The 16,742-nt window shown below is 43.4% G+C and overlaps 1 protein-coding gene across 1 annotated transcript; it reads right to left on the bottom strand.

The window, feature by feature from the left end:
* Nucleotides 1–7,090: 7,090 nt before the first annotated feature.
* Nucleotides 7,091–8,656, bottom strand: LOC142095428 (E3 ubiquitin-protein ligase TRIM35-like). The gene is made up of 3 exons (XM_075178373.1): nucleotides 8,386–8,656; nucleotides 7,480–8,301; nucleotides 7,091–7,194 (listed from the first exon to the last, which is right to left on the bottom strand). The coding sequence occupies exons 1-3, from the start codon at nucleotides 8,654–8,656 to the stop codon at nucleotides 7,091–7,093; spliced, it is 1,197 nt and encodes a 398-aa protein (XP_075034474.1).
* Between the last annotated feature and the right edge of the window lie 8,086 nt (nucleotides 8,657–16,742).

Raw genomic sequence — 16,742 nt, forward strand, 5'->3', positions numbered from 1 at the left:
GTGTGTGGAGAGGGGTAGGGGTGGTATTGGTGTAATGTGTGGGGAGAGGGGCGGGGGTGATATTGGTGTAATATGTGGGGAGAGGGGCGGGGGTGATATTGGTGTAATGTGTGGGGAGAGGGGCGGGGGTGATATTGGTGTAATATGTGGGGAGAGGGGCGGGGGTGATATTGGTGTAATGTGTGGGGAGAGGGGCGGGGGTGATATTGGTGTAATGTGTGGGGAGAGGGGCGGGGGTGATATTGGTGTAATATGTGGGGAGAGGGGCGGGGGTGATATTGGTGTAATGTGTGGGGAGAGGGGCGGGGGTGATATTGGTGTAATGTGTGGGGAGAGGGGTGGGGGTGATATTGGTGTAATATGTGGGGAGAGGGGCGGGGGTGATATTGGTGTAATATGTGGGGAGAGGGGTGGGGGTGATATTGGTGTAATGTGTGGGGAGAGGGGTGGGGGTGGTATTGGTGTAATATGTGGGGAGAGGGGTGGGGGTGGTATTGGTGTAATGTGTGGGGAGAGGGGTGGGGGTGATATTGGTGTAATGTGTGGGGAGAGGGGCGGGGGTGATATTGGTGTAATATGTGGGGAGAGGGGTGGGGGTGGTATTGGTGTAATATGTGGGGAGAGGGGTGGGGGTGGTATTGGTGTAATGTGTGGGGAGAGGGGTGGGGGTGGTAGTGGTGTAATGTGTGGGGAGAGGGGTGGGGGTGGTATTGGTGTAATGTGTGGGGAGAGGGGTGGGGGTGGTATTGGTGTAATGTGTGGGGAGAGGGGTGGGGGTGGTATTGGTGTAATGTGTGTGGAGAGGGGTAGGGGTGGTATTGGTGTAATGTGTGGGGAGAGGGGCGGGGGTGATATTGGTGTAATATGTGGGGAGAGGGGCGGGGGTGATATTGGTGTAATGTGTGGGGAGAGGGGCGGGGGTGATATTGGTGTAATATGTGGGGAGAGGGGCGGGGGTGATATTGGTGTAATGTGTGGGGAGAGGGGCGGGGGTGATATTGGTGTAATGTGTGGGGAGAGGGGCGGGGGTGATATTGGTGTAATGTGTGGGGAGAGGGGCGGGGGTGATATTTGTGTAATGTGTGGGGAGAGGGGCGGGGGTGATATTGGTGTAATGTGTGGGGAGAGGGGTGGGGGTGATATTGGTGTAATATGTGGGGAGAGGGGCGGGGGTGATATTGGTGTAATATGTGGGGAGAGGGGTGGGGGTGATATTGGTGTAATGTGTGGGGAGAGGGGTGGGGGTGGTATTGGTGTAATGTGTGGGGAGAGGGGTGGGGGTGGTATTGGTGTAATGTGTGGGGAGAGGGGTGGGGGTGGTATTGGTGTAATGTGTGGGGAGAGGGGTGGGGGTGGTATTGGTGTAATGTGTGTGGAGAGGGGTAGGGGTGGTATTGGTGTAATGTGTGGGGAGAGGGGCGGGGGTGATATTGGTGTAATATGTGGGGAGAGGGGCGGGGGTGATATTGGTGTAATATGTGGGGAGAGGGGTGGGGGTGGTATTGGTGTAATGTGTGGGGAGAGGGGTGGGGGTGATATTGGTGTAATGTGTGGGGAGAGGGGTGGGGGTGATATTGGTGTAATGTGTGGGGAGGGGTGGGGGTGATATTGGTGTAATGTGTGGGGAGAGGGGTGGGGGTGATATTGGTGTAATGTGTGGGGAGAGGGGTGGGGGTGATATTGGTGTAATGTGTGGGGAGAGGGATGGGGATGGTATTGCTGTAATGTGTGGGGAGAGGGGTGGGGGGGTATTGGTGTAATGTATGGGGAGAGGGGTGGGGGTGATATTGGTGTAATGTGTGGGGAGAGGGGTGGGGGTTGTATTGGTGTAATGTGTGAGTAGTGGTGGTGAGAGTGGTATTGGTGTAATGTGTGGGGAGAGGGGTGGGGATGGTATTGGTGTAATGTGTGTGGAGAGGGGTGGGGATGGTATTGGTGTAATGTGTGTGGAGAGGGGTAGGGGTGGTATTGGTGTAATGTGTGGGGATTAGGGTGGGGGTGGTATTGGTGTAATGTGTGTGGAGAGGGGTGGGGGTGGTATTGGTGTAATGTGTGTGGAGAGGGGTGGGGGTGGTATTAGTGTAATGTGTGGGGAGAGGGGTGGGGGGGGGTATTGGTGTAATGTATGGGGAGAGGGGTGGGGGTGATATTGGTGTAATGTGTGGGGAGAGGGGTGGGGGTTGTATTGGTGTAATGTGTGAGTAGTGGTGGTGAGAGTGGTATTGGTGTAATGTGTGGGGAGAGGGGTGGGGATGGTATTGGTGTAATGTGTGTGGAGAGGGGTGGGGATGGTATTGGTGTAATGTGTGTGGAGAGGGGTAGGGGTGGTATTGGTGTAATGTGTGGGGATTAGGGTGGGGGTGGTATTGGTGTAATGTGTGTGGAGAGGGGTGGGGGTGGTATTGGTGTAATGTGTGTGGAGAGGGGTGGGGGTGGTATTAGTGTAATGTGTGGGGAGAGGGGTGGGGGTGATATTGGTGTAATGTGAGGGGTGGGGGTGATATTGGTGTAATGTGAGGGGTGGGGGTGATATTGGTGTAATGTGTGGGGAGAGGGGTGGGTGTGGTATTATTGTTATGCAAGGGTAGTAGTGGAAGGGGAGGTATTTGTGTAATGTGTGGGGGAGAGGGGTGGGGGTGGTTTTGGTGTAATGTGTGGGGTGAGGGGTGGGGTTGTTGCCAGCTTATTGTCATAAGTTATTTATTTATTTTTGTTTTGAAATCTATCATTTGAAACCCACTCCCCCCTACAGTTGTCCCGCCCCAGCGTTCTGCATCAGACATCAGTGCACCTGAATTGCAGCCTTACCTGCCAGCCAGGAGAAGGCAAGTTATTGTTTTTATTTTACAAAAGTCTAGTGTGGGTATTGGGGGAGGAGGTTGGATGGTTGATCATTTGCCCAGGATGACAAGAAACATTGCATCAGCCCTGATGTCATCTGTAACACTATGGCTTGTTAACGGAAGTACAAGAAGGTGACGCAAAAAAAGGGCACCATAAAACCCTGAGTTCAATGCTGCTTAAATGGCCCAAACAACGGGGTCCGTAAAATAACTTAAGGTTAAAGGGCATTCCTGAGAACATAGAATATTACAGATGTACTTTCGAAAATCTATAATGGAAAACTGAAGTAAGACTCAAGATCACAAGTTATATTGGATAGAGCTTATTGGGCTCATAGATTTCAAAGTGACTCATCATATCATATGCAGACTACATTACCATAAAGCACGAGAAGAAATCCTTAGGAGACTGAAGAAACTGGAAAGAATAGATTTCAATGGTCTTATGGTCTTGATACTTCAGGAGTCATCCTAGGATACTCTTCAGCAGAGACGGATGCTGAAGCCACCCACAGATGATCATCATCATCAGCTATTTATATAGTGCCACTAATTCCGCAGCGCTGTACAGAGAACTCACTCACATCAGTCCCTGCCCCATTGGAGCTTACAGTCTAAATTCCATAACGTACACAGACAGACAGACAGATAGAGAGAGACTAGGGTCAATTTTGATAGCAGCCAATTAACCTACCAGTATGTTTTTAGAGTGTGGGAGGAATCTGGAGCACCCGGAGGAAACCCACGCAAACCCTGGGAGAACATACAAACTCCACACAGATAAGGCCATGGTCGGGAATTGAACTCAGGACCCCAGCGCTGTGAGGCAGAAGTGCTAACCACTAGGACACTGTGCTGCCAAAAATGAATTCAAACAAAACAACATAAACCTTAGCTGGTGATTTCCTCCCTGAATCCAGGCTACACATACTGGAAAACAAGTCACTTTATACAGTCCTGAAGATTTAAACCACTTTTTTGACACAAGATATTTGACAAGCCTGGAACAGTCATAAATCTACACAAAGATCCGTGGCTGTGAATCCAACATAAAGAGAGGCATAATGAATGACTACTGTGAACTTGAATTGTTCCGAGTCTGACTTATCCAGAGCGAAGACACAGGTTCTATACTCTGTTGATCAGAACTGTCTCTCAATTTGACTGATGAAAAAATCTTTCTATTAAAATTTTGAATGTCCCCTCATTAAAGGTAAGAGTTACTGTTCCATGGAGGTACAATTCTGATTACTCTTTGATTTAAAGAGAAGACTCATAATTGTTTTGGAGGACATACATATATCTACCACCTCCCTTTTCCCATTTCCCATTATAGTTGATATTGCACTATACTGTGTACTACTGTGCTATATATTATGTGGGCCACTGTGGCTATATAATATGTAATATGTCTACAACCAGCCCTGTTTAGCACCTTAAAGGGACATGGCCTCCTCTTAAATAGTCAGGGTAGGGACGGGAATTAGACAGATCAGGTGTGTTTCCTATTTTTTAACATTTTTTAATCAATAATACTGCCATGTATGTTACTATAGCTGTATGTTGTGGGTGTCACTGTGGTTGTATGATATGGGGACTACCTTTGCCTCTTTTGGATTGAGGGTGAAGCAAATATAATGGCAATTCTTCTGCCATTGCCTGTCTTTGTTTTGATTTTGTATTGATATCTAAACTATGTATATTTTTTTACTAACGTACAACAACAATAATAAAACTTTAAAAATAAGTTTCTTTCATTTAAAATCAATTTTAATAAAGTGTCCCATAAAATAGCGCATTTTCTTGTTTCATTACAAACCATTCTGCCTTGCTTTTATATTATGTAGAAGAATTATCATGCAGTAAATATAAAGGTTTGTGCAGTAGCCTTCTGTTGAAGTACACATTTATGAAGAAACTGTGGTCTGAAATTTAGAGTATTTTATTTGTAATTAATGACAATAAATCTCAGTTCCTTTAGACATTGACACCATTGACTAATCAACAATGAGTTTTGATCATCCAGTTACAAGCAGTGCTTTTTTTCCCATAGAACGCTGGGAACGGCGTTCCGGGACCTTTTTTTTTTTTTAATAGCGGTGGCTTCTCAGCCGGCCTTTAACAATAAAAAACAAAAAAAAAAAAATGACATCTCTCCGGCGCGGCTGCGCCCTCCTCCCTTCTCTATTTGCTATGACTGTCGGGCGCGACGTCATCATGCATGTCGCGCCCGCCTTTCATTCACGGAGGTGTGAGCTGAGGAGCATATTCAACCTAAGAAGAGGAGTGCCACGCCAGAAAAGAAAAGTGAAAAGAAGTGAAGAGGAAAAAGGATGCAATAGAGGTAAGTTAAAGGAAAAATGGGGCGCCGTTTAAAAGAAAGTGGACAATAAAATAAATGGTGAAAGAAATAATTAAAAAGGCCAGCATGAGGGTGGGGGGAAGGGGGGGGGGGTATAAAAATTAGTGGGGCACAGCATAAAAACTCAAGGGGGACCAAAAATTTAGTAGGGGCACTGGCACAGGATGAATACTGAAGGGGGACATAAAAATTATTAGGGGCACTGGCACAGGATAACCACTAACGGGGGACATAAAAATGATTAGGGGCACTGGCACAGGATGAACACTAACGGGGGACATAAAAATTATTAGGGGCACTGGCACAGGATGAACACTAACGGGGGACATAAAAATTATTAGGGGCACTGGCACAGGATGAACACTAACGGCCCGTTAGTGTTCATCCTGTGCCAGTGCCCCTAATAATTTTTATGTCCCCCGTTAGTGTTCATCCTGTGCCAGTGCCCCTAATAATTTTTATGTCCCCCGTTAGTAACGGGGAATTTGGAATTCACTATGGAATTTACTATGAACATTTGCCTGAAATACAATACATTAAAGGTATGTTTAGACATTAATATATAATTTTTTTTTTCCTAAAATATTAACAAGATGTGAGTTCCACCACCTTTTTTTTTACAAAAAAAGCACTGGTTACAAGTAACTGTCCACCTAGTGGCCACAGACTGAAGTGGTCCTTAAAAAGTTTGTGCCTTCCACCTTTCCTAAGAAACTCCATACATTTTATTTTATGACATTTCTGTAATAGTATTTGGCATGCCAGGACCATATAGATATTGTATATAACTTGCCCTTTGCCTGTAAATATTTTCTGACTTATACTAATGACCCCATTGTTTTGCTACCACTGAACAATTGGGTTCTATGATGATATCACACATTGGTCTATGCTTAATCTTTTATTTTTTTTTTATTCATTACTCAACCAGCAAAGTATATGATAGAAGCAGAGCACAATATATATATAACAATATTGCTTTAATGACTGAAATCCATTGATCACATAATATATAATGAATATAAAACATTTTGTAGAACTACAATGAGAAGCAATTGCATATCATCATATTAAGTGGTGAAGTTTGATGTTGAGGATAGTAATTTTTCAGCCCCAGTGATTGCTACAGTTAGCTCCTGATTCTCACCCAGTGATTACATATTCTATACAAGTTAACCCATGCATGATACTCATGCATTCTAGTCAAATCAAGCTACTTAAGGTCTTAAAAAGGTTCTTGTCATGCATTTGGACCTAGCCCAGGCCTCCTCAGGGGAAGAGCGTTACTTCCCGACGCAAGCAGCCTTTTTAATGTGTGTTCATGAGGTAAAATTACCTCACGAAAATGAGTTTGACCCCTCAACTCATAAATTTAGCCTTTACTACCCCTCCCACGGGGGGAAGGGGGGATGATGGAAGTTAACTGACTTGACTATTCTAATTTTTTTGTCAAATAATGTCAGTATACCAAATTTCAGGTCAATTGGATGAGCCCTTTCTGAGAAAATAGTTTTTTACACACACACACTAACGCCTCTAACGCCTCTACACATGTGTGTTCATGAGGTAAAATTACCTCACGAAAATGAGTTTGAGCCCTACCAAATTTCAGCCCTTTTTGATAATATATAACTATGTATATTTTTATGTATAATATATTGTATATTTAGATATGATTGCAAACATTTGTAGTGGAAGCGCATGGATTAGCATGTTGCCATGGTGACACAAAATAAAGACAGTCCCGATATCCATTCACTGTCATGACTTATTAAAAACATAAGTGAATCTAAACTTAGCAATAGCATATGATTCTGGATAACAATTACATAGTATATTAGTTTTACTTAATGATTCTCACCCAGACTCCAAACCTATATTGGGTTTAATTAATGATTCTCACCCAGACACCCAACCCCACCCGGATTGCGGCATAGAGAGGCTCGGTAAAGGCAGTATTGAAGGTGTGCAGGTGTATAATTGGGGTACCTAAATTATAAAAAGACAGTTGTCCAGCCTCATAATCTAGATATATACCCAATCGCCTAAATCGCTTAGGAGAAGGTGCAGCAGAAGGAAAACTTTCACCACCATCATGCCGAAATGCATAACCTTTACAGCTTCTAACTAAACACCACGACTCTGCTGTATTTCCAAACACTGAATCAACCCCTCCCCTGTCTATACTATCATAGGACAGTCCTACCCTCCAGTTTTTAGAACCATATATGTCAATTTCCCAGTAATATTTTCCTGAGCAAAGACCTGTATTACTTAAGACCTGGTGAGCATCAAATCTCTCATCTGTATCATCAATATCATCATTTGTTTCTGTGCCATATGCAATTTTTAAATCAGTGGATACAACTACATTACTAGCAGCTGTATCTTTATCCAGTTGAAAGTTTGGATTCTCTGGAAATTGGCTCTTAACACTATCCACAATATCAGCCAATCCTTTGTGCAAGTTCAATGATAGCAAAATCTCATTCACTTCATCAATAGCAGGGGCAGCTTTGTGATCACCCTTTTCAACATTACAAAAGTCACCTCTGCCTGATTCCTGTTCTTGTAGCACAGTTACTGGATCAGTCATGTTACACAACTTCTCAATGTGACAGATCTTACTGCATAGCTCGTCCCTCTTTATTTCCAGCTGCTGGATTAAGTCAGATATAGGGGTTGTATTCTGTTTTACTTCTCTGGTTATGTCATCCAGGATTTGGGCTTCAAGAGTTTGCAGCTTTTCCTGGATCTCTCTAAAGACAGCAGTGACTCTCCCTGTTATACCGGCTGCTTTATCTTCTGCTTTCTTTCTGTTCTTCTGATGACGCTGCACATTTTTTTCAGTCTCTTCTCTCTTTGAGATCAGTTGTCCAAGAATCTTCCTTAGTTTCTCCTTCTTTTTATTGGATGCATTATATATCGGCTCCACCTGATGTCCACGATATTTTCCATCTCGCTTGCAAGACACACAGATACAGGCAGCGTCTTTGGCACAGTAATACTCCAGGACTTTCTTGTGGACGGAGCATTTTCTGTTCCCCAGGGAAGTGGTGGGATCAGATAAGACATGTTCTTCTGACTTGCTGTGTACTCTCAGGTGATTCTCACACAGAGAAGCTTCACACAACAGACAGGATTTAACAGCAGGTACAGGAGAGTGAATACAGTAAGTACAGAAGATTCGAGTCTCTTCCTGCTTTGGCTGACTAGATAGACAACGCTCTGCTATGTTACATAGAGCTATATTCCTCTGCAGTACAGGACGCCTCTTGTATTTTGATCTGCATTCAGGACAGGTATAAACTCCAGATCCTCTTTGTGTATCTAGCACACGATTAATACAGACCCGGCAGAAGTTATGTCCACAATTCAGATTGACAGGATCCGTATAAATGCTCAGACAGATGGAGCAGTTCAGCTCGTCACTAAGATCAGCAGACGCCATCTCTGACTACAGGAGCATGAAATGAAACTAAATGTCTTGTTTACTTATTAACACTAACATACCTTGGAACTTCCTGACTATTTGGCTTGAAAAAAAAACTTGATGGTTTAAATGATTTTTTTTTAGTTTTGCTTTGCTTCACTTAAGTTGATCATATTTTATCTTCATAGAATATAATGTCAGCGGTTTGAACACAGTCTTTGAAGTCATTATATAGTTTTGCAAAAGTAGGCAGTGGTTATGCAAAATAGTCAATGAAGGCATGAAAAATAATATCCAGCATGTCATAAAATAATTACCCAGACTATAATATGGTCCCTAATCCCTAACCCTGCTAATCCAATCACATCTACTACATACTCAGGGTATTGTGCATCAACAATCACAGTATAAAGAGAAAAAGATTAACCAATACAACGGGTGTCCCACTTGTGGGTTACTTGGAGTAATAACTTTAAACCAAACAAATTTATTTTGTGGCCTAAAAGTAAATGTTTTTTCAGGACCACACAACAATCCTAAAGAAGTGACAACATTTGGGTCACAGAAAACGTGGATTTTGAGTAACATACTGTACTCTCACCACTGTGCAAATCACTACACTGGCTTCCCAAAGCATCCAGAATAGAATTCAAATTACTCACACTCTGTCACAAAGCTATGTGTTACTGCTATCACAAGTGTTAAGAAGTCTCTAAATACAACAATCTTTATAATAGCATAGAGGAGACCCAATGGCTGGAGAGCAGAACCAAAATGGTAACAATAATGAACAGTAAACAATCTGTAATATCCAACCAGATAAATATTCTAGAAAACAATTACATGAATCGTCCTTGATGTTGGGGGTAGTAGTTGTCAAGAACACAAAGTAATCAGTAGTAGTCAGTCACTGAAGTACTATACTAGCAGCAGAATCTCTGGAATTGTGGATTAAACACTGATAATAGTCTCTGGAATGCAGGATGGCACTACGGTGATGACAAGGTCACTGGAATTCTGGATGGAACACTGGTAGTAGTCTATGGACTATAGGACAGTAGAGTGATGATAAGGTTGTTGGAATTGAAACACTGGTAGTCCCTGGAGGACAGGATAGGACAGTGATGACAAGGCTACTGGAACTGAAACACTGGTAGTCCCTGGAGGACAGGATAGGACAGTGATGACAAGGCTACTGGAACTGAAACACTGGTAGTAGTTACAGGAGTATAGAATAGCATAATGATGACAAAGTTACTGGAACTCTGGATGAAACACTGGTAGTAGTTACTGGAGTACAGGATAGCACAATGATCACAAGACTACTGGAACTGAAACACTGGTAGTAGTTACTGGAGTACAGGATAGCACAATGATCACAAGACTACTGAAACTGAAACACTGGTAGTAGTTACTGGAGTACAGGATAGCACAATGATCACAAGACTACTGGAACTGAAACACTGGTAGTTGTCTCTGGAGTGCAGGGTAGCAGCAAAGTCACAAGTTCACAAAATTGTAAGATGGAAGCAAGGTTACTGGAGCACTAAATAAACAAGGTCTCTGCATCTAGATTTCAGCACGATCTCTGGACCAAGGAATCTGAGCACAGTCTCTGGATCAGGGAAATTAAACATTACCTGGAACAAGGATTTGATCACAAGATGAAGCAAAGTCCCTGGAATGTAGGCAGGGCCGGATTAACCCTAGGGTTAACGGGGCTACAGCCCAGGGGCCTCAGGAATCCAGGGGGCCCTTGAAAGTGCTCAGCAGCAGTATTGATTGGTCGGGCTGAGCACTTTCACTGCGGTCCTTCCCCTTACTGAGGAGATCTCGTGAGTCTCACTCTCATGAGATCTCAGTAAAGAGCGTACAGCGTGCCGGGGAAGGACTGCAATGCCAGGAGAAGGAGGTAAGTGCCTTGGGGGCGGCTCGGCTCACCGGGGGGGGGGGGGGGAGGGTGGCTCAGATCACGGGGGGGGGGGAGGGTGGCTCAGATCACGGGGGGGGCCCTCACAGGGGAATGGAGGTCTTCTTGGCCCAGGGGCCTCCATTTCCTTAATCCGGCCCTGAATGTAGGTGAGATTGCAAAGGCAGCCTTGTCGCTGCCAGTGGGAGCAGACAAGTGGTATGGTGTGAAAGTGCCCAGTGCTAGTGATAGGAGGATCTTGTGGGTAATGACTCCAGGTTTCCTGCATTAGGAGGAGTGATGTAACAGTGTAGGACCCTGGATGGAGGGGAGAAGGTCCCAGGAATGCCTGGGAGCGGGTTTGCAGCAACGTTGCCTCAAGACAAACCTTACTGTCCCCTCAGTAAGAAGGGGAAGAGCCCAATTTAAATAGAGTCCTCGCAATAGGGAGGGAGGACCGATGCATGTGGCAACGTGACAGCACTAAAAGTGGAAGAGGCCAGGGCCAGACTTACCACTAGGCAACCTAGGCAATTGCCTAGGGCCCAGCGGTCCCCAGAGAGCCCTCCCAGTGCTATTTGCTTGCCCCCCCGGGCTAAAGTCTGCCAGCCAGCCCCTGAATAGGGGTATATGTTATGCAAAAAACTATAGTGCTATGGATTTTTTCAGGGAGGGGGCCCCAAACCAGTACCTTGCCTAGGGCCCCATGAGGTCTAAATCCAGCTCTGGAAGGGGGTCTTGAATTACCCAGGAAAAAGGAGGACAAGAGAGAGTATCTAGAAAGGGGAAGGTCCCATGCAGTAAAGAGAGAAAGACGCCAGCGGAAGGGGGTTGCAGTTGTGAATGTGACCTATAAGGGCTGAGAGCTGCACAGTGAAGAATTACCAGATGCCAGTGGACATTGCCCCGCAGAGGATGGGTGAGTGAAAAGGCTGAGAGTGCACCTATGATAGTACCAGAGCCAAGTTAGTGATATCACCCCCACAGAGTGAGTGGTGAGTCTGGCTGAGAGGATACAAAAGAAGAATGTTAGAACGTGAGGACTACAGTGCCCAGGATAATGTTGTACGTAAAATGATGTGCATACAAATGTAATTATGTTTGCTAAAATAACTAATTTAAAAAAGCTAAGTATGCATTGAATTACCTTATGTAGAGCAGTGATTTTGCTGTAATTGCTATCGTATTGTTTACTGAGATATGCAATTGAATTGCTTAATTTGTAAACTGTGAATTTCACAGCCTTTCTTGCCCTAATCAGGCTGTCTTCTTCTATTATCATACCCTTACCACTGCACTTGACTCTGTCATCACTATCAAGCTTTGTCTGTCCCCACCTCAACCTTGGAACTCCAAACCTGCTATGTTTAAAAATGCTCTTAAAACGTGGAACATCTCTGGTGGCTGTCACGCACGCTTAAAACTTTCTTCACTTATGTCACGAGCTTGCTTGGACAGAAGTCTACTTGCTGGTATTGACGCTGCTAAACTAGGGGGTGCAGAGTTTGGTGGGCAGTGGAACAGGAGAGTTGAATAGAGTTCCATTGCCTAGCAACGGAGACACGGCCGTAGTGCGCATGCGCCCACAGGACGCCCGGCCGGAAGGAAGAGAAGTGTCCTGTTCTAGGCAGTGTGACGCGACTGCACAGACGGAGAAGGGACCATGCCTGGCACTTAACGGAGGTGCGTGGATGGTGCCTGACAGTAGGTGGATCTTTCAAGGATTGTCTCTACAAGAAGCCAGCCAGAAGATGGGGAAGGGTGGATATTTTCCTCATCTACCCAAGAACTCTCTTTGGGACCAAAGCCTTTCCAATGGGCCAGGTATTGTGAGCGCCCATGAAAGCAGCGAACGTCCAGGATGTGGCTAATCTCATATTCATTGTCAGCTGTAGTCAGAATGGGAGATGGGTGGGAGGGAATTCGATAGAATTTGTTGAGCACCAGGGGTTTAAGCAATGATATGTGAAAGGTCTTATGGATTTTAAGAGAAGGAGGGAGGCAAAGCCTGTAGGTCACGGAATTGATGACTTGGATAACTTTAAAGGGTCCAATAAAGTGTGGAACCAGCTTCATGGAAGGAACCCGAAGCCTGAGGTTCTGGGTGGAGAGACATACCTTATCCCCAAGGTGTAGAATTGGAACCACTTTAGGGTGACGATCTGCAGAACCTTTGTACTGTTGAGAGGATTTAAATAATTTCTCCTTAGTCAAGTTCCTTTAACAGATTTTTTAACCAATGATCTAGCGCGGCTCAGGGTAAAATTATAATAGGAGGCGCCTTTAATACTACTTTGGACACCAAACATGATTGTTCTAGTGTTTCCGTCCTACGTCTGAGCTCTTCCCAGGTATCTAAGAAATTCTCTTTGCTACTGAGGACCTGTACAACTCCTAGCTCTTCTTTCCCCCTTCGAAGTGGAGACTTGATGAAACCCTACTACTTAAACAGAAACACATAACCACCATCTCAAAGTCTACTCAAAGTTTGTTTCTTTCAATAGCAACCAAGACAATTCTCCTTAAGTTCTATGGGAAGGTAAACTTGACTTCTGCTAGAAAAAAAACTGAAAAAAGCTCCATTAGAATCACAAATTGTTTCCCTCACAACTTTATATCAAAGATATCCAAAGCACAAAACCCATCTCAGGCTACACATACTGGAGAACAAGTCCTGATGACATTTTATTGACAAGTCCTCTTAGCAGATTATGATTAGTCATACTCAAGCCTGGAACCACCAGCATTCATCCCAAGTAACAAGTGACAAACATTTCAGAGGAACAGAGTCATAGATCTATAAAATGAGCCGAGACTTTGTATCCAGCATAAAGAGGTCCATATTGAAAGGCTATTGTGAAGTTGAGTTGGTCTAAGTCTGGCTCATCCAGAGCGAAGACACAAGTTCTATACTCAGTTGATTAGGACTATCTCTCATTTTGACTGATACTTTAGTGTTTATTATTTAAATTCCCTGGGGCATATTCAATTCCGATCCGATCCGCGATAACGCGCGTTACCGCGAAAAATGCGCAGTACTGCCGGTAATACGGTACCGCAATAATGCGGATTTTCGTACGCAGCCCTATGGGCTGCGAACGAAAATCCACGTTATTGCGGTACCGCGGATTAGGTTCGCGGCCGTTCCGGCGCGATCCCGCGGATCGGGATCCGAATTGAATATGCCCCCCTGTGTTTAATGTTTAATATATATGATTTTTCTTACAGTGGGAAATCTTTTTTCGATTTCTATTAAAATTCTGAATGTCCGCTCATAAAGGTTAATTGCAGCTTCACCTACTTATCTTTACTATTCCGTGGAGGTACAATTCTGATTACTCTTTGATTTAAAGAGAAGACTCATAATTGCTTTGGGGGACATATATATATATCTACCACCCCCCTTTTCTCATTTGCCATTATAGTTGATATTGCACATTACTGCGTATTACTGTGCTATATATTATGTGGGTCACTGTGACTATATAATATGTAATATGTCTGATTTTTCCCAGCCATTTTCACCAATGGAGGTGAAACATATATAATGGCAAATCGCCTACAAATGTTCTATACCTCCTTGTATTTGTTTTGATTTTGTACTTATATCTAAAGTATGTACGTACACCATTTACCACCGTGCTATGTATATTATGTTGTCACTTTTTGTAAGCTGTATAATACTTAATAATAACAATACTAATAATGTTATTAATAATAATAATAATAATAATAATAATAATAATAATAATTGAACTTTAAAAATATGTTTCTTTTAATTTAGAATCAATTTTATAAAAGTGTCCCTTAAAATAACACGTTCTTATCTCATTACGAACTTTTCTGGAGTCTTGCTTTTATATCATGTAGTAGAATTATCATGCACTAAATATAGGTTTCTACAGTAGCCTTCGGTTGCAGTACACAATAAAGAAGAAACTGTGGTATGAAATGTAGAGTATTTTATTTGTATTTAATAACAATAAATCTCAGTTCCTTTAGACTTTGACACCATTGCTTTCTCCTTATTTACTAACATAGTGCAAACACAGCAACCAATCAACATTAAGTTTTGAACATACAGTTACAAGTAAAACCAGCATGGTGGCGTAGTGGTTAGCACTTCTGCCTTGCAGCACTGGGGTCATGAGTTCAATTCCCGACCATGGCCTTATCTGTGTGGAGTTTGTATGTTCTCCCCGTGTTTGCGTGGGTTTCCTCCGGGTGCTCCGGTTTCCTCCCACACTCCAAAAACCTACTGGTAGGTTAATTGGCTGCTAACAAATTGACCCTAGTCTGTGTCTGTCTGTGTGTCTCTCTCTGTCTGCATGTATGTTAGGGATTTTAGACTCTACACCCCAATGGGGCAGGGACTGATGTGAATGAGTTCTCTGTACAGCGCTGCGGAATTAGTGGCGCTATATAAATAAAGGGTGATGATGATGATGAAAACCAGGACTGTCCAACTAGTGGCCACAGACTTGATGTGGTCCTTAAAATGTTTGTGTCATCCACGTGTCCTAATAAACTCCTAACAAACTCTGATGAGACAGCATGACACCCTCAGGTGATATTTTGTGGGGTTGGGGTGCTCGCTCACACACCCCTAGGAAGTGACGCCTGTTGCGCTCATACAGTGCACCGTCAGATTGCACCACGTAACTGTTGGGCCTGTTGGAGGAAACTTGCACAGTCCTGACTCTGTCAAACCCGACTGGGGTCTGGATGCGGACGCCCTCCCCTGGGACAATGGTCTCAGTTGGTGAGAGGTTTTGTCGTCATTGGCTTTGAGCCGTAACCTGAACTTTTCCAGAGCACTCTGCACATTGGTCTCAAAAACATAAAATTTAGCTAGGGATTTCCTCTTTGCATCCAGGCTATACATACTGGAAAATAAGTCACTTTATACAGATCTTCAGAATTAAACCAGTTTTTTGACAGTTAAACCATTTGACAAGTCCCCTTAACAGATTGGCATTAGTCATACTCAAACCTGGAACCACTGGCATTCAACCCAAGTGAGAAATGACAAACGATTCAGAGGAACAAACAGTCATAAATCTACACAAGGAGCGGAGACTTTGAATCCAACATAAAGAGAGACATAATGAAACACTATTTTGAACTTGAGTTGGTCCGAGTCTGACTCTTTCAGAGCGAAGTTCAAAAAAGAAAAAAAAAAGAATATGTTCTATATGGGGCACTCGGTGAACTAATTAATACTTGGAATTTTATTATTATTAATTCAAATTAGAATTTAATTAATAATAATAATAAAATTCAAGTTTTTATTCCAATTATTAATTAGTTCACTGAGTGCCCCATATAGAACATATTCTTCTTTTTTTCTTTTTTGAACATGTATCTTCTAATGTTCTGGGAGCACCACCCAAGCATTAATATAATTCTGACAAGATACTAATATAATTATGTATTGCGGATGTGATAACCTTTTGTGGTGATAATTTTCTTTCTCATCCAGAGTGAAGACACAGGTTCTATATTGCGTTGATCAGGACTGTCTCATTTTGACTGGTCATTTAGGGGGGCATTCAATTGACGGCGTGATCGCCGAAAATGGAGTGCTTGAAAAATATTACCGTTAATACGGTAATTACTCGGTGAATTTCAGCTCGCAGCTCCCAGCGAGTAAATTACCGTATTAACGTTTTTTACGCGCAGATTACCGTATCAACGGTAATATTTTTCGAGCGCTCGATTTTCGGCGATCACGCCCTCAATTGAATAACCCCCTTAGTGTTTATTACTTGAAAGTCCTGCGTTTAATGGTTAATATATCTGTTTTTGCTTATGGTATGAAATCTTTTCTATTTAAATTCTGAATATCCCCTCATCAAGGGTTAGTGCAGCTTCACCTACTTACCTTTACTGTTCCATGGAGGTACAATTCTGATTACTCTTTGATTTAAAGAGAACACTCATAATTGTCTTGGGGGACATACATATATCTACCACCCCCCTTTTCTCATTTCCCATTATGGTTGATATTGCATTATACTGTGTACTACTGTGCTATATATTATTATGTGGGCCACTGTAGCTATGTATCTGCATGCAGCCCTGACTTTTTCCAGAACACTGTTTAGCACCTTAAAGGGACATGGCCTCCTCTTAAATAGATGGGGTCAGAGCCGGACTGGCCATCTGGCACTTCTGGCAAATGCCAGAAGGGCC

Source organism: Mixophyes fleayi, chromosome 6 (genome assembly GCF_038048845.1).
Source record: "Mixophyes fleayi isolate aMixFle1 chromosome 6, aMixFle1.hap1, whole genome shotgun sequence".
In the NCBI taxonomy this organism is placed as follows: Eukaryota; Metazoa; Chordata; class Amphibia; order Anura; family Limnodynastidae; genus Mixophyes; species Mixophyes fleayi.

What these genes read in the sequence shown, in the direction of transcription:
- LOC142095428 (XM_075178373.1), bottom strand. Translation starts at nt 8,656, where the DNA reads ATGGCGTCTGCTGATCTTAGTGACGAGCTGAACTGCTCCATCTGTCTG. An exon ending in GGAAGAGACTCGAATCTTCT is followed by an intron (nt 8,302 to 8,385) that starts GTACTTACTGTA and finishes ATCACCTGAGAG; the next exon opens with TACACAGCAAGTCAGAAGAA. An exon ending in TGATGCTCACCAGGTCTTAA is followed by an intron (nt 7,195 to 7,479) that starts GTAATACAGGTC and finishes TTTATAATTTAG; the next exon opens with GTACCCCAATTATACACCTG.